This window comes from Terrapene carolina, unplaced genomic scaffold (genome assembly GCF_002925995.2).
Source record: "Terrapene carolina triunguis isolate 2854851 unplaced genomic scaffold, T_m_triunguis-2.0 Scaffold93, whole genome shotgun sequence".
NCBI classification, from domain to species: Eukaryota; Metazoa; Chordata; order Testudines; family Emydidae; genus Terrapene; species Terrapene triunguis.
In genome coordinates this window covers 14,860,209-14,880,409 of record NW_020664444.1, presented here as the reverse complement: position 1 = coordinate 14,880,409, position 20,201 = coordinate 14,860,209, and the positions used below count along the sequence as shown (strand labels likewise).

General features: G+C 38.3%; 1 protein-coding gene across 2 annotated transcripts in view; it reads right to left on the bottom strand.

Annotated features, from left to right (window-relative positions):
* The window catches only part of BAIAP2L1 (BAR/IMD domain containing adaptor protein 2 like 1), a 65,717-nt gene that overhangs the window by 6,049 nt on the left and 39,467 nt on the right, over positions 1–20,201 (bottom strand). The window contains exons 4-12 of one of the 2 annotated variants that reach the window (XM_024208436.3): positions 15,891–15,952; positions 15,724–15,795; positions 15,196–15,333; positions 12,482–12,634; positions 11,749–11,916; positions 10,856–10,973; positions 8,036–8,243; positions 7,608–7,685; positions 6,734–6,911 (exon numbers count right to left, since the gene is read on the bottom strand). In XM_024208436.3, the coding sequence (XP_024064204.2) occupies positions 6,734–6,911; positions 7,608–7,685; positions 8,036–8,243; positions 10,856–10,973; positions 11,749–11,916; positions 12,482–12,634; positions 15,196–15,333; positions 15,724–15,795; positions 15,891–15,952 (1,175 nt within the window). The remainder of the gene's footprint in view (positions 1–6,733; positions 6,912–7,607; positions 7,686–8,035; positions 8,244–10,855; positions 10,974–11,748; positions 11,917–12,481; positions 12,635–15,195; positions 15,334–15,723; positions 15,796–15,890; positions 15,953–20,201) is intronic. The other variant, XM_024208437.2, reaches the window with a different exon arrangement.

Below are 20,201 nucleotides of genomic sequence, written 5' to 3'. Positions count from 1 at the left end.
TCAGGAGCTATGGAACTCACTTTTCCCTATGTACATTTCGTATCCACAGAGCTTGCCCGTAGTGCCCCTCTCTCCTTTCTAAGAGGCTATAAACCCATCTTTTCCTCTGAGGGGAACATGCAGCTCTAATTACCCAAGGGGAACATGCCAGAATTTTACAGGTGATTTTGCTCTTCCTCTGGGTTTTTCCGTGCAATGACAGCACAGGAGCCACTATCATTATGTTTATTAATTTTAAAAAATCACCTAAAATGAATGGTCTCTAAAAGTCACCAGAGGTAAATTAACCACATGAAAAACTACACAGCACAATACTGCTGAGACAACTTAACTGATGCAATAATTTAACAGAACTACAGTAAGTCACCTCTTTCCCTGTCACATGGCAAAGAACGCACTGTACTGCTTGCTTAGCAACTTCCACTGTGCTAATAAATCTTTAAACTATTGCAAATGTGATCATAGTCAAAGGACATGTTGATCTAGTAGGACTCACCAGTTAGCCACAGAATAAATGAACCAATATATAATTCTGACATTATATAATTGTTAAGGCTCATTTATTCTTCATCCAAAAATGAAAACTGCAAATGTTTCATAATGTAGGTGCTTCATTCACATAATTATTTTGGAAGTTCCTCGATACTTTGTCAAATCTTTTTTTTTAAACTTTTCCAGTATTTTTTTGTTAAACACAATACTGTACTAGATTTGCTTTTTTTGTCTCTGGTGCTTCCTGATTGCATACTTCCAGTTCCAAATGAGGTGTGTGGTTGATTGATCAATTCATAACTCTGAGGTTCTACTGTAGTTGATTTACAAATTCACCCAAAGCTAGAATATAAATCTTATTTTTTTGGAAATCCATTTTATGGAGCTTAAGAAGTTTTATTCTCACAGGAGCAAGCTATCCTAGAAACCCTACAAGGTAGTGAGGTCATACAGTTCTATGCAACAGAACTCATTACTTATCATTGTAAGTAAGTAAAACCACTTTTTGAAGTATGGCTTCAAAAGTAGCTTAGAAAATGGTTTGCTCAGAGCACTCAATGAACAATCTGGATGTACTCTTTTAGTAAGAAGGCGTCAAGTATGTATGGGCTATAGAATTTGAATGACTTTTCTTCCTTGAAATATATAGCAGCTAGTCCCATCTTCTGTTCCAAATAAAGAAAACATCTGGCAGGTCAGCAACAACCAGCAGTGCAAGTATGCCAGTATGCTCCGGTATGTCATACTAGCAAGCTATTTATAGCCGGTACGGAGTACCGGAAAGACACAGCAGCAACCCTGCCGGAGAAGAGGGCTGGGGGCGGGGCTAGAGGTTCTGCTCCTTTCCCCGCTGGGAGGGGCAGCATTGGGGAAAGGAACAGAACGTCAGCAGCTCCTCCAATGGCTGTACCGCCCGCCCCTAGCCTCGCCCCCCCAGCACTGTCTTCTGGTGGGGCTGCTGTTAAGTCTGTAGTACTCAGACGGAGACACAGCTCCGTGGAAGGGCTAGGGGTTCTGCTCCTTTCCCCGGTGCAGCAAGAGGAGGACAGAGCCCCCCCTCCAAGTTAACATGGGATGGATCATGGAGACCGGATGGGGAGAGCGTGGGGGCCCTGAGCTGGGGCGGTGAGGAGTCACATGGAGGGTCACATGCCCCCCTTAGTTGGTGGCCTCCCCCCCACCTCTGGTACTGGCAAGAAATTGATTTTATTTGCACCACTGGCAACAACAGCTGTTTACCACATCTAATAATAAATCCAAAAGCAAACAAAGTAATAGCAAAACTGTCTACAGAGTTTAACAACAAATGCAGTGTGGCTATTGGAAGAACATTTACATGTACAATATTAGGAGTTGTAATCATGCTCAAGTGTATAAATTGTTATTACACCCATTGAAGCAGTGGCGTTGGAACAATTTATAGTGGGTGTGCTGAAAGCCACTGAAGAAAACTATACCCTGTATATGATGGAAACCACTTCAAGCCAAAGGGTGCTACTGCACCCCCAGCACTCCTGCACTGAAAGAATGGTCATGCACCCCAAAAATGTTCATTCCTAAAGGAATATGTAAGCCAGGAGGAAGGAGAAGTAATGCTTTGATTTTTAAAAAAAAACAAAAACAACTAATTCTGTTTCCAAGTCTGAAAATATTTTTGAAACGTAAACATTAAGATTACACTTAAATGCCTTGTCAGAAGTGACATATAAGCAAACAGATAATGTGTTCAATTACTGGTTTCTATTTAAGGTTGTAGTTCTGGTGGATATACCAGGATCTGTCCCCTATTTTATACTCACATAACAAATTAACATTTTAAAATTAATAAATACATAGGTAGGAGAGTCATACACAAGTGGGTATATGTCACATTTTAAAGTATTTTATATATAGGTTTTAAAATCCCCTTTTATTAATTGCATAGCATAGGCCAGTATTTTAATGTCAAGATCAGTTTCAGTATGTGTATTGTAATGAGGCACCATTTAAATTTTCTTTCCCCCTTATAAATCCATAAATACCATAAGAAGGTGCTTATTCTAAGCTCTAGGCATCTTTAATACATAAAACACAAACCATATCAGAAAAACAAAACCAGTAGCAAATGCCACCATGTACTAGCAATAATCAGTTAGCCCTTTAACAGCAATTAAAAAAAATCCCTACTATCAAAAAAGCACTATTTTAGACCAAAGACTCCGCTGCTGCTACCATGACTACGCTGCTATCTCGATGAGAGCTAGCGCAAGTATGCATACGCAACCGGGGGAATCACTCCCCAGCTCCTAGCATAGCCTTTGCGAGAGTCAGACATTTACTTTTCATGGGAGGTATTGAATTAGTTATCAAACACTCTCATTTGGCAGGGAATCTTTCAGTTTCTGCATCTGCAAGTGATATATATTTTGGCTTGTGTCTACAAGTAATTCTTCTTGTACGAATATTCTTGTAGAACTCCTAAGCAAGACAACAGAGGATCAAAGGGAAGCTCACTGCATTGGAAACTATATGTAGTAAGAGAGGACATTTCCAGGAGACCTGGCTAGCTGAACTTCTGGCAAATTTTCAGATTCTTTAAAGGAATCAGCCATATACTGTAGGTCATGTGTTTTATTTAAAAAAATTATGCCAATCCAAGTTTTGATGTTATGACAATTAATTCTTCAAAGAAATATTGTTTCGTTCTCAAGGAGAATTCAGATAATTTTTTTCCCTTCTGGGCATGTCAAACTTCATTATTTCATATGTAAATACTCCCTCCTTTTCCCCCACACTATTTTATTATTTTATTTTTAAAGGAAATAACCCAACTTTCAGATACATCATCATAACTTGTATTTATAACTGGTTAATGTGTTTAATGTAAATCTTTTTGCCCGAGTTCAAATCTTCAAAATAATACTATAATAATGTGATGTTTTGGATAATATTTACTTATTGTTTATTAAAAATAGCATTTACTAGTTCATAAATTTCCAGAAATATTGCTCATTCTCTACATTTTTGAGATACACATGGACAGAGAACCACAAATACACATATGGAGACACAAATATGTAGGCTAATCTATTTTGTCTAATCTAAAAAAGTGCCTACCACCATTGTATCTAGGCACTTGCACATATCTAATTATATTAATACATTAATTAAAAAAGGAGAGAGAGAGAGACTTCTTTGATAAAGACTATAGTTTTCTGATGCCACCTGAAAGTCACTGCTCTCAAGTACTATCATACACATATTATTGATCATTAACTGAATATTTTAATATTAATCAAAAAGATGTAACAAACTTTCAGTTTCTGCTTTTCACTTTCCCAGCAGGATGTTCTGAGACTTATACTGTAGCAATGTGAAATATAGGAGATTTACAAGGGCATTCTCATTTCTACTATATGTGCCAGCAGATCACTTAGCAAGCACAAACATGACAGTTTACAGTGCTAATTAAATCTACTGTAGTTATAAAATATTTAATTCAGTCATACTAGCTTTCTGTTTATTTCTGGTGCAGTAACTAAATGTGAATTCTGTTTAGTTATTCATTCGCGACAGAATGGTATGCAATATGGAATTTAAAGACACTTACTATGGAATTATACACTATTAAAATTTGACATCTTACTGTGGCACTGCATCTCAGTTTTAGCAGAGCTTCAACTACTGCCTTACAGACGGTTATATTAAAGCAGATCCCTCCCCACCCCCCCGAGCATGTATTTTGCTTCAGGAATTTTGGGAAACAATTGAGCAAAATCATTGATCAGAGTTAGGTATACACTCAGCAATCAACATGCATCGTTTGTATTCAGATTTAATGGCTAAACTACCAGGCTTACAAATGAATAGGTAAAAAATGCAGTCCATTCAGTCGTGCGTGTTTGCAGGATATGGGACTTAGTGTGTGTGTCTAAATACTCCCCCTGGCCCGTGTAGGATTATTTTATAGACTATGAGCTATATTCTGCCATCAGTTATACCCACACAATACCATTTACTTATATGGGGTTGCACAGATCTTTCTGAAGGCAGAATGTGGCTCATTACTCTCAATTGCTTGGACTATTATAATTTTAAAATGACGTAAGTGATGGGTTTTCCATCATCTTCCTTGAGATTTTATTCAAGGGTTTAATATCTTCCAGTGCTGGGAAGTTTTCTCAACATTCAGCCTAAATTTCACTTCCAAAAAATCATAATATTATTCCTAGTTATGCTCCTAAACAATTCCTCTCCCTTCTTAATGTTAGCTTAAAGACATGAAATGGAAAAAATGTGGTGTTTCCTAAAAAGGCTTGATCCAGTGTCAACAGAACTCAATAGAAAGCCTCCAACTGACTTCAGTGGCCATTGGATCAGGCCCCCAAGGACACATATTAACTTTGGCATTGTTATTTTTAGGCCTGTCTGCTATTGATTAGCAATTAAATAAGATGTCAGTTTTTAAAAAAAACAACGAGGAGTCTGGTAGCACCTTAAAGACTAACACATTTATTTGGGCATAAGCTTTCGTGGGTAAAAAAACCCACTTCTTCAGATGCATCTTCGGTTGCATCTGAAGAAGTGGGTTTTTACCCATGAAAGCTTATGCTCTAATAAATCTGTTAGTCTTTAAGGTGCCACTGGACACCTCGTTGTTTTTGTGGATACAGACTAACACGGCCACCCCTCTGATACTTGACACCATGCAAGGCACTCAGTTTTTAATGTTTATTACATTGTTATTTTTGAATGTATTAAAAACAATGGGTCTGTCTGTCTATTTCTAATCTATCTATCCTTTGTACACATGCTAAGAAGCATCTCCACTTTCTGAACTGAAATAACAACACAGAATTGTTTACATTAAATGCTTATTTTGTTTTAGTAAGAATCTTAATAAAGAGTAACCAATTTGATAAAATGACAGGGATTCATGAGAAAGAGAAAGTGGGTATGTCTGTTTTAGAGAAAAGTAGACAAACTTGTAAATGTAGATTAGAGGAGGTACTATATAACAATAGTGAGAAGTAAACATTATTTCAGGTGGTTAAAGGTAGTTTAATAAATAGTAGCCTGAGCTTCCAAAGGAAAAAGTTTAAATTAGACATCAGGAAAAATAATTCTTACAGTGGGGACAGTTTGGCAAAAAAAAATATTTTGTCGAGAGCAATTGCTGAGACTTTGACATTAGGGGTGTGTGATGGGGGCAGAAGTTGTTAATGTAAGCTGTGGGCTCAATCAGCCTCCCCTGGCTACACCTGCAGTGTGTGTATGGGGGGTGGCGTGGGGATTAAAAAGGCTGAACCAGGCAGGTCTCTGGCTCTCTCAACAAGAGAAGCCTGGCTGGAGTCAGGGAGCTGAGTGGGACTGCTGGCAGAGACAGAGCCTCCATGAAGGAAGGTAGGGCTGCACCTGGGAGTCCAAGGCTCTTGGGAAGGAAAGTGGAAGGAAGGAAGTCTGCCCAGGATTCTTGGTACTGGTGAAGAGACCTGCAGGGAGCAGGAAGACTCCTGCTGGGGCAGGGATTGCCCTGTCAAGGGAGTGGAGCAAACTCTCCTGCAGCAGAACCAGTTGGGTGACAGAAAGTTCTAAGAAGCTCTGCAGTGAGCCTGTGGAAGAGGTTTGGAGAGGGAGAAGTTGATACACTTTGATCCTGGGAAGAGGCTATGGCAAAGGCTCTCAACAGGGGAAGAAGATAGGAAGTGGTCCAGGGATGGAGCAAGGGGTCTGTATAGTCAAGCCTTGACTATTTATTTAAAGGCACAGGACTGGAACCCGAGGGAGGGAGGAAGGGAGTGGGACTGTTGTCCCCACTATTGGCCTACTGAAGAAGGTGCACAGATAAGGACTACTGAAACTTCTGGATACCAGTGGTAAGGGCTAGTGAGTCCAGGGTTGGACTGAAGGCCCAGTGTAAGGCCAATGGACTATTATTTGTTAGACTATTGGTTTATCCCAGAAGGAGTAGAACTGTCTGTGACCTGGCTGGAGGGCTGAGTTGCAAGAAGTACCCCACCATGGGACTGCAATGGCTGTCAGCAGGGGGCACTAAAGGAGGAGTGCTTGCTACACCATGCCCAGACACAAAGAGGGTTTGCTGATTGATGAGGCACATGCATACATGGTCTTCAATAGTGAACAAGATAAAACACTACACCGAGCCTGTGAGGAGTTCAGTCAGATGGCCAGACAAATGATAAGGATGGAAAAGAACAGTTGGACCCACATAACTGATTAGAGGTAACGCAATTTTACTCACAGGAGTTGTGCTTTCTGGTCTGGCCACAGGTGCTTTAACAGTAGTGCCTTTGGAAGAATCTACTCTCATATCTGAAGTTGTGCCTGTTTGCAAAGTTCCCAGATAATCTGGTGGGGGGAGGACAACACCACCTTTATCTGCTAGATTTATAGAACTGATACTTCTGATTGGTGCAGCGCTAAAAGGGGGGGAAAAAAGCACATAATAGCTTAATTAAAACAACAACTAATACTGGTTTGGGCCCCAGTCCAGCAAAGAACATAAAAACATGTGCCTAGCTTTTAATACACGAGTCATCCCATTGACTTCCGTGGGTCTACTTGCGCTTAAAATATGGGTCTTTGGTGAAAGAAGATGGTATGTAATCAAGGCATATGAGAAAGAACATATAATGTTAGAAAATATTTATAGTATAGATCACATTACTGAACAATAAAACATTAGGAGAAATTAATTTTAAGAAGAAAAAAAAGTTTATTAGAAAATGTGAACACCTCGACTGAATGTGGTGGGTCTTTGTCTAGCGAGCAGAAAAAAGCAGAAGAGACTCATTTATTGGTTCCTACTGCATTTGGATTATGAGAGAGGGGAAAGGGGGATGGATGTAACTGAGTGGAGCCCAGGGGGAAAACAGGAAGAGACCAGAGTAGACCAACCCATCATGTGCACTGGGGAGGATAGGGTGGGGAAGACAGGAGGATTTACACTGAGTGCATTCTGGAAGGATTTCTCTCTCTTTCATCAGTCACTGGCAAGCAGCACCTCTGGGAACAGAGTAGGACTGGGTAATCGGCTGTGTGCATCGCTGGGACAAAGAGTTTCTGTCACGTTTAAAGATCTTTAAACAGTTCAACAAACCGCACAACAACATTACCTTCGCACTGGAACATGTACTGTTTCATCACTTGGCTCTGCCAGTAGCTTTGTGTATGATGATGGAAACCATCCTTTTCTGTAAAATGGGAAAAAATGGACAACCTGATATATTTGAGTATTTATACTTTTAAATTGATGGCACTGTATGGAAGAGCAGGCTCAACAAGGCTAGATTAAGATTTAGCTTTTATGCCTGGCCTTTGGTGATATTGTTTTCCGGGGATTTTGTATGTATACTTATTTTTGTATGACAAATTTGCCTCCACAGTAACACTTTCCTGGTTGCTGAACACTTCCCTCAGAATTCCCAATCAATGACAGTGAGCAGGGAAGCAAAAAACTACTTGCCAATTTAAATAGACAAAATAGAATAAGATGTATTTGTCCCTCCGATGCGGGAATCAGGTAATACATTGATTGACTTACACTTTAGTTATGTCATGTTCCCCATAAAGCCAGCCATCCTTTTCTTCAGCTATAAGAAGTGTGATGACATCTCCCTGTTCAAAGCTAAGTAATGTCTTGTTAGTTCCAGCCGTATGTGGAAAGATAGTTTTTACTTTCTGCCTTTTCATTATGTTCAGTCCTGTGGCAACAGAAGTTGAACGTGATAAACTGGCATCATCTGAATTACCTGTTAAAAAAATCAGTGTAACAATAACCACAGGGTAACAGAGTGAAACAGGTACCTAAAAAGAGAAAAATACAACAGCAGCACCAAAATTTTCCACCAAACAGCTCATCCAAACTATCTATTGTCCTGGCTCAATGGTTTCCAGTTACAGTAAAATCTTCACAACTGCCATTTGCAAATAATTAACATTACCACAATATTCCTTCTGCTAAGTATAGGAAATACTATGGCTAGTGCAATAACTTTAAATTAGTAAATGTAAAACATGTACAAAATTTAATGACCACAACTGGTTTTCTTTAGTGACTGGATGTTGCTAAAGTACACATTGATGAGAAACCTTACATGCTATCATTTCCGATTCCAGAAGACTTTAACTGTGTTCAGAAACTGAAGGCCTATAAAATCTGATTTTTCAGATGTAACAAGAACTCAGCTTCAGCTGAAGTCAGTGAAAGGTGCAGGTGTTTGACACCACTGAAAAACCAGGACATTAATGTGACTACAGGGATGTCTCAAATCTTTGTCAATGACATAAGTTCTACACATAATACAGTAACTCGTCACTTAAAGTCGTCCCGGTTCACGTTGTTTCGTTGTTACGTTGCTGATCAATTAGGGAACATGCTCGTTTAAAGTTGTGCAATGCTCCCTTCTAATGTTGTTTGGCAGCCGCCTGTTTTGTCTACTGCTTGCAGGAAGAGCAGTCCCTTGCAGCTAGCTGGTGGGGGCTTGGAACCAGGGTGGACCGGCAGCCCCCTATCAGCCCCGCTCCCCTAAGTTCCCTGGGCAGCAGCTTCCTGCAGTTCAGCTGTGTCCCTCCCCCCTCTGCCATGTGCTGCTCCTGCCCTCTGCCTTGGAGCTGCTCCCCGAGACTCCTGCTTGCTGTGCCAGGGAGGAGGGAAGCAAGAGGGGGGCTAATGTCAGGGTGTCCCTCTTCCCCCTGCTCCTGCACCCCGCTTACCCCATCTTCCATAGAGCAGGGCTCAGGATGGAGGGAGCTTGCAGAAGCTGTGGTCTCAGCAAGCTGATCTAATTAACAAGGCAGTGTACTTAAGGGAAATGCGCATATCTCCCTCCATTCCTGCTGCCTTGCAGAGTGAGAGAGTTAACCCTTGAGGGCTCAGTCAATTGCTAGTTCATCATTTAGCAGTCAGGAAAATATCCCACCCTCTGACTCCTCCACCTCAACCAAGCTTCACAATCATCATCAGTGTGTACCAATATTAAATTGTTTGTTTAAAACTTATACTTCGTGTGTGTGTGTGTGTGTATATATATGTCATTTGTCTGGTGAAAAAAAATGTCCCTGGAACCTAACCCCCCCATTTACATTAATTCTTGTGGGGAAATTGGATTCGCTTAACATCGTTTCGCTTAAAGTCGCATTTTTCAGGAACATAACTACAACGTTAAGTGAGGAGTTACTGTAAATGGTTTGTGTGTGTTTGAGCAGGAGAGCCAAGCATTATTTTGATTATCTTGGAGAATTTTGTGCATTCCTTAAGTCATGATCTTGCCCTAGGTTTTTTTTTCTAACAAGCAGAATATAATCTGGAGGTAATGTTTTAACACCGGTACAACATATCCTAATCTTAATGGCATTTCCCAAATCTTAATGGGATTTTCCATTTGAGCAGCGAGAAACAATGAAATAGTAGACCCGTTTTCTCTCACACTTGTTTTTCAAAACTACTTTTGGCACTCTTTTTAAACAATGCAATATTTGTTCATTTTTACTACTTGGATGCACTGAAATAATCACTTTGATTAAGAGAGAACGAGCTAAATTAGAATGCTAGCAATTTCTATTTGTCTTTACAAAATGGCACACCAATATGCCAAGCATGCAAAGTGACAGTCATGTGGCTGACCAAATACTGTATTTCAAGAGGAAGATATTAAAACTTATTACACTTTCATCAGAGAATCTCAAGAGTTTTACAGGCATTAAATAAATGTGGTCCAGCACTGCACTACTATTTTTCACCATTTTATAGTTGGGGAAGTTAGATAAAGGGAGGTTAAAGGTGGAATTTTCAAAGACTATTAGCTGAAATCTACTCCCACTGAAGTGAAACATTAGGTGCTTTTGAAAATCCCACTTTGAGTCTTGCTCACAATTAATCAGGAAGTAATTGGCAGAGATTGATAGAGCTCTGCAAATCTGCAGATTTCCGCTTTATAGCCACAGATATCTGCATCCAAACCATGTTTGTGGATCATGGATTGGATGTGGATACAAATTTTGTATCTGCGCATGGCTCTAGAGATTACAACAGAATCTAGATCTCTTGACTTGGGCTTTTACCACAAAACATTCTTCCTCCTTCAGTATTTTAATTTTTCTTATTAGACAGCTACCTAGTGCAATATCTTTTTACTAAGAATATCACTAACATTTTGGAAAGACAATTTTTCCTTCCCCTAGGATATTCCCGCTGGAACTCCAAAGATATATCATATAGCGACTACTTTGATAGCCAAGACAGCTACACTAATTTTTGATAGATAGCACAGTATGTCATTTGTATTTATTGTATATCAGTAGCAAGATGAAAGCGAAGCCCATTTTCTACATTAAAATAACATTTCAACATGTAAAAACTCACCTGCTGAATTATTTAAGCTTTCCGAAGGAACCTTTGGAACTGCTGGTGGATTGTTAAACATGTCAACTAAAGGACTAGTAAATGCTCTAACTGTAGGAGCAGGGGGCACTCTTCCAACCTAAAGATACAAAGTTTTATTAAGATAATGTTATCATAATAACAAAATGACAGGGACCTCTTAGATTACTTGCAGCACTGAATTCTAAAAGGTAATAACCAAATATTCTTAAATTAGACAAGCTTAAAATTGTGGAAGGTCCCTAGCTGCCCAACTTCTTCGATGAAAAAAAATAAACTTGGAGGAGTCCTCTGTCACTGGACCCACAGGGTGCAAGGACCTTCCCCACAGAACCAGTTGCAGGAGTGGGGCCTAGTTTCTAACATAACTATTCCATTCAGTTACATTCTGGTTGTTATATATTTCATCAGATATATAATCACTATTATCTTTTCAATCATTTGAAAATAGTAAGTTAGGTTTCTTTTTAATTCAGAAAAAATACTCTCTTGAAGTAAATTATAGTACACTTAGGTGCCCTCTGTTTCGAGTATATTTCAATATATTAGGACCATTGTATGCTACCAATTTACTTGAGTTTCATTCAGAAACTCAAATGTTTCCAAAAATGATTTCCCCTACAAATAGGGGTCTGAACATGAGAGCCTATGGCTTCTTTTTCCTGGCAACCCAGAATTCACTGGAGTCAATGGGGCTTTGTGTAGATACAAGAATCTACCTGATGCATCTATTTACTGGACTGAGGCTCCAGTTTGTAACTCATTCCAGAATCATAATTCAGGTTGTTTGTTATGGCTTTTGAGTCCAAATGTTTTTGTACATGAAGAGATCAGGGAAGTCAATCCAACCTTGAGAACTTGTAACCAATACATACCATACTATTTCTCTCTGTCACTGGTGAAGGTTGTGGAGTTCCTGAGATTGGAGTTGAACCAGGCGTCTTCATATCTTCTATCATATTCATAACTTTTTCTGGCACTTTTGTGGCATCACTACACATTTCCTGCCATCCAGGCAACTTGGAGTTAAGTAAATCTGCACACTGTAACCAATAAAAAAAGTTACATAATATGTATCTTTTTTTTTTTTTTTTTGGTTAAACCAACATTTGGATTGTAAAGGGGGAATATTCTGCCTTTAATTACATCAGTGCAAACTCAGTGATGTATATAGGGTTGTACATGTGTCAGGGACAACAGAATTTAGCCTAATATAAATACTCTTGCTAGGGAGTCTTTACATACAAATTTAAAGTAATGCTATGTGATAGAAACAACTGCCCTACTGTAAGACTGAGATATTGGAATATTTATTTTGTCAATCCATAGATATTTCAATAATATTTGGTTTCCTGTCATAATTTATTACTACAAGAAGTAATGGATTACTAACTGAAAATACTGCATTGAAAACATTTTTCTATTAAATACATAAAATTTTCATGAGCTACATAATGTATTTTATATTATCTTTATCATTTATGGACCTCAACATACACTAAGGAGATGAGTTTTGCCTCACCTCATTAGGCCTATCAGTTTTACCTCACCTGATTAAGCCCTATGAGTGTTTGCATTCATGCCACCTAGATTTCCAGCCACACTGACCTGTTTATGATAGAAGTGCATGTGCTGAGTTAAACTACAGTGCTTGTCAACCAGAAAACAGAATCTTCTTTTTTCTTCAAGTAGAGCTTCTCTGCAACCTTCAGCAATAAATCTTTGAATATCACTCTGTCGAGAACTCACAGTTTCCAAATACTAAATAATAATAATTAATAAATTAATAATGAATTATGCACAGGCTACTCATGAGCTTGACTTTTCTTACACAACCCTACTTATTTAAGCATATCTTGTTCCTTTCTGGAATTATTTTAAGAAATCTAGTAATCTAAATTCCTTTATGTAAAGGAACATGAAGCTTTTGCTTTAAACCTCTCTTTTACATTTCAGATAATTATTTATCTTTACTATGCCCACCAAAGTAGACAAAACTGACTGTTTGCCAGTAATCATCCACATATTAGAAGACAAAAACAAAATCCATACAGTGCAGCAGCAAAGAGAAAGAACTTCTAGCCTCCACACAGAACTGAAATAAGTCATAAGATTATTTCAGACTAGCAGAAAGTGAGCAGAACAAATCAGACGTTATCTACTATCGGTCTTTTTTTTTTTTTTTATCATCTCACAGGTCCTGTCTCTGGGCTCCCATCACTATAGTCCATCAATGTTTCACAAATATTAACAAACTTATCCTCACAAAACCACCGTGAAGTATGGAACTATCACTACCTCAATTTATGGCTGGGGAACTGAGTCACCGAGAGATTGAGACCTGACCAAGGTCATCAAGGAAGTCTACGGGAGAGGTGGGAATTAAACTTTGATCTTCTGAATCCCAGTCTAGTACCTTAACCACAAGACAATCCTTCCTCTACTGAACTTAGGTTATTATACAAATAACTAGAAACAGTAGCTAAACATTATGTTCAATATACTTGGCTAAAATGTCAACTATTTTATAAAGAAAACACATTGAAAATAGAAGATAAAGAAAAAAATTAAAAGAATAAGTAACATGAATTGAAGACTGAAGGAAGGAAGTGCAAAGAAAACTGCAAATAAACAAGTATTTGTGTATATCTGATTCATACAAAACATTTACATTAAAATTTGTACCATTATTTGAAGCAACAGCACAATCTACCTGTTTACTTTCACAATGTTACTATTTTTTATTTTGCATCAAAATGGCAAGGCTTTTTATAGGATCACTAGGACAGGTAATACTAAGTGATAATATATTATGTTTAGCATAACACCTTTCAGAATGAAGGTTTCCAAAGCACCTCAAAAACTTCAACTGATAGACCAACTACACACAGGTCTAACTTCACCCACTATTGTTACTACAGGCAACTGTTATATGTACACAGAGGAGTTAAGACCAATCTTTTACAAAGATTACCTGGTGATCTTTAATTAACACAAATAGTCAGTCCTAAGTTTTACGTCTCCCCTCGAAGATGGCAACACAATGTCCCCCTGTAGCATACTGGAACCTCCTGCACCTACTCTGCCACTTGCTGATACCACCTGCGCCACTAGGAACTTGTGTAAAGGGGGTGGGGGTTGGAGATAAAATGGCAGAGAGGGAGTTTGTCAGTGGAAGGAAGGGGAGGGGTGTGTGATGAAGTGAGGCTCCACTAGTCCTGATTCTCTACTGGTAGATGGTCTTCTGCCAACAGCATCACTTAAAGCTGTCCCCCTGCAGCTTTATGTTATACCAAGACCAGGCAGAACATAAGAACGGCCATATTGGGTCAGATCAAAGGTTGATCTAGCCCAGTATCCTGTCTTCCAACAGTGGCCAATGCCAGATGCCCCAGAGGGAATGAACAGAACAGGTGGTCACCAAGTGATCCATCCTGTCACCCATTCACAGCTTCTGGAACAGAATCAGGGAACTGTGACTGGCCCTCTGTCAACCCTCCGCCCATCCTCCCCGGCCCCTCATTGTGTCTGAACTTGCTTGGGCACAGTTAAATTAAATTAAATTATTGGAGATATCCTATCTCCTAGAACTGGAAGGGACCTTGAAAGGTCATCGAGTCCAGCCCCCTGCCTTCACTAGCAGGACCAACTACTGATTTTGCTCCAGATCCCTAAGTGGCCCCCTCAAGGATTGAACTCACAACCCTGGGTTTAGCAGACCAATGCTCAAACCACTGAGCTATCCCTCCCCCCATACATAAGAATTCAAGCTTGTATGTACTGGAATACATAATAAGTTGCAATTAATTGTGGCCACAAGTAATAGTATTCAGATGTCCTACTATTTGATGTGGATTATAAATCCAGTAGTCAGAAATCCAAATGCCATTACTACAACCCATAATTAATTGCTAGTACACAAACAGAAGCTACATTAAAAACAAAATCCAGGGCTTGATCCTACAAAGAGTAATGCAATCAATGGGACTCCATGTAAGGAGTATAGGATTGGACCCTAAACCTTAATGTCAGTTTTTTTTTATTATATATGCTAGTAATCTTAACCCAAAATAACTTGGGAAAAATCAAAAGCAACAATAACTGCTCTGAAGTTCTTCTGTCTAACTGTTGCCAAATAACTAATATAGGAATTATTCTATATGATAATTAAATATATTACAGGCATAGAAATCAAGATCAGTTTGCTCTAAAGTGGATTCAGGAGAACTTGAACTAACAGCTTAAGTTTTCTATTATTGACCAGTTTCCCTAAACTGGATAGAAGAGAAAAGCCAATAAGTAAGAGGAGCGAGTACACTAACCTCAAATTCTTTATTCTCATATTTCATTGCGTTTCTTCCACCTTGACTTTTCCTTTTGATTTTTTTCAGCTCAGCCTGAGATTTTTCCAATGAATCTAACTTGCTTCTGTGTTCTGTTTGGTATCGCTTTAAAGTTGCCTGCAATCAAAGCATTGAAGTATCTTGCAGTGCATGCAACAATACAACTATCAGAGCACTAATGCAGGCAGCTAAGAAATCCACTGTACTGTTATGATGATTAACATTAAAGCTACAAATGTGTCAATTATTTTTCTTCATGTTAGAGAATCTAGTTCAAAACAAAATTCCATTGTTAATTATTCTCTAATATATAGCTGTACATTACAGAATAACTTCTAAAATAAACCAAAGAAGTTGAAAACATCCCTCAGTAGTTAAAGATCAAATTCTATGTATGCTCCTTTTGTAAATTATCATTTTAAAAAGGCACAAACAATTGCTATGGCTACGCACAATGCAAATAAATATATGATCTTTCTTTTCTGGTATTTAATTCAGTGTACTTACATTCATATATTTTACATCCAGTTCCGTTTTCTTCTCCAGTTCAGATATAATCTCTTTATGAAATTTTTTGAACTTTAAAAGTAAGCAAGTGATAATAGGGTTATTTAAAATTAAAGTAAAACTGTTTTTTTATTTCAAAAAGGTTAGATAGGGTAAAAAATACTTACACTTTCCTCTAGGCTGTCATTAAGTATCTTGTTTGTGCTTGAAATATCTATAAGGACATGTCCTGTGGATAAATAAACACCCATTTTTCTTGTTTCTTTACAGATGTTTGAAGTTGTCAACACACAGTAGAAGCAGGATGATACTTTTATAATTAACAGTATAAAGTGAACTAAGAATTTAAGCAGGGCACCTTCTTGCAATGGTTAATCATAGCAATCTTATCCTGAACAAAATAATTTTATGTGGCCACAGTTTTACTAAGCAGCTTACACACATGACTTGAATAATTAATAATCTATGTGAAAGCAACACTGAACCTGTCTTCATGTTTTCTTGCCTACCTCCCTATATGCATGGATCTCCCTCCTTGGACTAGTCAGCAAAGCCACTGTCCTTTCTTCCTTCCTCCTTTAGACGAACTTCTATAACTGCTGTAACTACATGAAATCAGCCAACCAGGGCAAAATCCACAAAGGCTTTGAAGAGAAAACAATCCCTCCCCAAACAAAACAAAAATACAAACAACCCCCTCCCACAACAACACCCCAAACAAAACAAATCTTTCTCCCCACACTACATTTAAGGGATCTGGAACCATCAAGCTGGGGACACAGCTAGCCTATGTAACTGTGTGAACATATTGTTTATACCCTTATCTCCCTATCCTCCCTTCATTATTGTTTGCCAGGCTCAATTTACGTCTGTCTTAAATGAGGCTGAAGTAGAAACCATGTCTTTTGGGGTTGTAAAGCACCTCGTACACAGAGCACAATGGAACCTGCGCTAAATAATGTAAAATATGGCGTGTACAATCTTTTCAAGGAGAAAGATGTGCATCTCCCCCTATTTCTTGGATTGCCCCTGTCTGCCCCATCCCAGCCAGTCTCCATCCCCTGCAGGGATTGCTTCATGGGATTTGGCAAAAGGAGAGAGAAGAATGCTATGGAGACAGCTGAGCTCCAGTCCTTCTGGAAGGAAAGATATCTCCAGTTGGAGGATCCCCTTTGTGCCCAGATCTTGTGGGTGGGAGAGCTGGGCTATTGTTAAGGGGATTTTCATGTATCTGTTTTTCTGGGTCATTAAATCTACCTGACAGAATGCTGTGATTGTTTCTTTGGGTGTTCTCTGTTTGTAGTTAATACAGTGTGCAGGGGTAAATACCATGTGAGGTGAGAGTTGCTATAGTAACTGGTTATTTATATGCAATAACAAAAGTAAATACAGTGCAGTTACATAAAAAAACACTTGTCTGGTAAGTAGACGGCATGACCAAGTGAGCCTGTTATTTTAGGACTTCAGGAGTGGATGCACTCTCCTGTAGTATTCCTGTTAACAGAACTCCATCATCACAAAGATACTGTAAATGTTAGACTGGTAATCCCAAACAAAAAACTAGATTAAACCGGAGAAAGCCTGTAGACATCTATCAATAACTTAAAGGGAAAAGAATATTGCTAAAAGAAACTTAAAAACAAGAAATTCAAATTTAAGGTTACAATTAAAACTAAAACTAAATGTTTGAAAACATATAATTGATGGGGGTGGGGAAAAAAGAACTGACAGTACATTTACTTTAAAGGGCATTTAAACTTGCCTGTGCAAACTTCTTTTAAGAACTTACTTCCACTCTCTCTGACAGCATGTGAATTTGCTGCCACAGCAACACACTTAGCTAATGGCTGGCGGCATTGTAAAGATTAATGCAGTAGACCTTGGAGCTCCAAGTACTGACAGCTATCCAACAACACTGGGTGCTGGCTCGCTCTCTCATCACTCTTTTACATTCCCTTCCTTTGGGTTTCCCGTCCCACCACCGTGTAAATGCTTAGTAAAACAACCCATTCACCTGGTGCGTCAAGAATGGAAAACCTGACGTGAGAATGTTGTTTTTCTTGTCTGAAACAGCACTCAGGATGACTGTAAGCCCTCAGTTTTAGGGTCTGAATACTTAGTTAGAAACACATTTTTTCACCCTTATTATAACATGTATCTTGCCAAAATTTATCTTGAAATAAAAAATATTTTAAAAATTACATGTTATTTTAAAAGTTTGCACTGGTTTAGTTTACAAATTTATTTTCTTCATATTTGTATTGGTTACAACATACACAAGTACATTTTTAAATTAATATTTTTAAAGATTAGTGACCATCTGTTGCATAACATTTTTTCCCCTTTTAAGCAAATTCAACCAAAGCGAATCCTAGTATTCTTCACTGCCGATATAAAACCCGTTTCATCCTAGAATCCCCTCATTGCTACCAGTAATCCAGCAGCACTCAGATGTACTAGCTGACCCATTTCATTTCCTGTTTCATGTTTTGAGTCAACATTTCGAGCAGAAACCCATAGTAAGTGCACTGTGATCTAATAAGATGTAAATTATAGGCCAAAATCTACTTCTGGTATAAATCTGGAGTACTTCCACTGACTTCAGAATTTGGCCCTGTGTTGTTAAAGGGCACTTTAAAAAGAATTTTGCATCCTTTTAGATTATCATCAATATAGATTAAAATAATTTGAAAGTCAATGGGAATTACGTTCCTAAGTGCCTAAGTAACTTTTGATGACTTAGGCACTGCAATGTTGAGCAAAGCAGCACCTTTAAAAATCTAGGATTTATGGATATTTACATGGGGAAAAAATATGGACTCAAACTGCTCACATGTAGTTGCCCCATTTTCTTAGTACTGCAGGTGAAAATTGGTAAAGTTAAAAGCAATTATATTTACTGAACATGTACCGAGTGCTCCACAGGAGACAGAGGAAGACATAATCCCTACCTCAAAAAATTTACAACAGTACCTTTTACCAGAGTATCTCAAACTGTTTCACAAAAAGGAAACAATCTTTTCCCCATTTTATAGGTGGGGGAACTGAATCACCAAATGTAGTTGTACTCTGAAAACTGACAAGTCAGAATGGCACTACCATGCTAATTTGTGAATCGTATGTGCTTGATGTACAGTTACTTCTGATAACTCATCTTGGCCTTTGAGAATCAAGCTGGCCTCTTTCCATCTCATTCCCTTAGTAACACCTGTGCAATCCCATTCCCATCACGTAGGTTTACAGAAGTGCAGTGAATTGGAACTCAGTAAACAATTCTCTTGATGAAACTCAAAATGGAATAGAATCCCATTAACTTAATCTTAGCTGTGTTGGTTCTGCAAAGCTAACATGAAAAACACTTATTTATTTCAGTAAAGCAAATAGATATGACTCTATGCACAAAAAGAAAAAAAAATCTGAATCATTTGTACTTAGTTTTCAGAGTAAACCTGCACTTTAAAGAAACTTTCTTAGAAGAGACGGATGGAGCCTCACTTTCAGAGCCTATGGATGAACACACTCCTCTTTAGGGCTGGTCTACACACTGTTTTTGTACCATTAAACAAACTGATTAAGTTAAAATGCAATCCCCTGGTGTGGTCACACATATTTAATATTTGATTTAAAAGTTTGTATATGATATTAGCTTATGTTAATTGTTCTTAATATGAGAATTAGTTCAATCGAAAGACAAAAATAGAACATTTTTAATGCTGAAGAGCCTACTTATAAACAAATACTCATATTATGCAAACTATGTAAACCACTTGAACATGCTTTGAAAATGTCCAATGGCTACACCAGAATTAATGAACACATTATATATGTCACTTACTGAGGAGAACACAAGTATTATTTCTATTAAAGGCAGATTGTTCTGGAAACACTTCAAGACCACATCAGTAATATTTTCCAGTATGTTGGGAGTGGTCTTCAAGTACCTAAATTATTTCACTCATCCATCTCCTGTTGTCTCATCCATGGCAGTTTTAGTTCCTTAAATATGAAGCACCTCACCACTTTCGTTTCATTAGGCATGTAAAGAAGAGGCTGAGTCTAAGTCATAGGCTACAATGGGAGACAACAAAGTTGACAAGTATTTTTAGGTCCAATTTATATTAGGATGGGTCCGTTCTATAGATTACTCTATGTCCAAGTGGAAGAATTTTATGGTGAAAGAAAGCTTGAAAGTAAAGTCCTTTGAAGCCATTAGTCCCCCAAAATGTGGATAGGATAATAGGGTGCATCAAAAAAATATAACTAAACAAATAAATTTATTACTGTGTTAAGTTTGTCACCCTTTCAAAGGAAAGATTTATTGCATGAAGATGGTGTGACCAAAAGGACCCCTGTATTCACATCCCACACACTAGTATAGCCATATAATCTTTGTCCAAAGGATTGTGTTGTGAGAAGCCCAAGTTGGGAGCTACAACAGCAGAGCATTGCAAAGCACCCAAGGTTATAGGGTGGTTGGT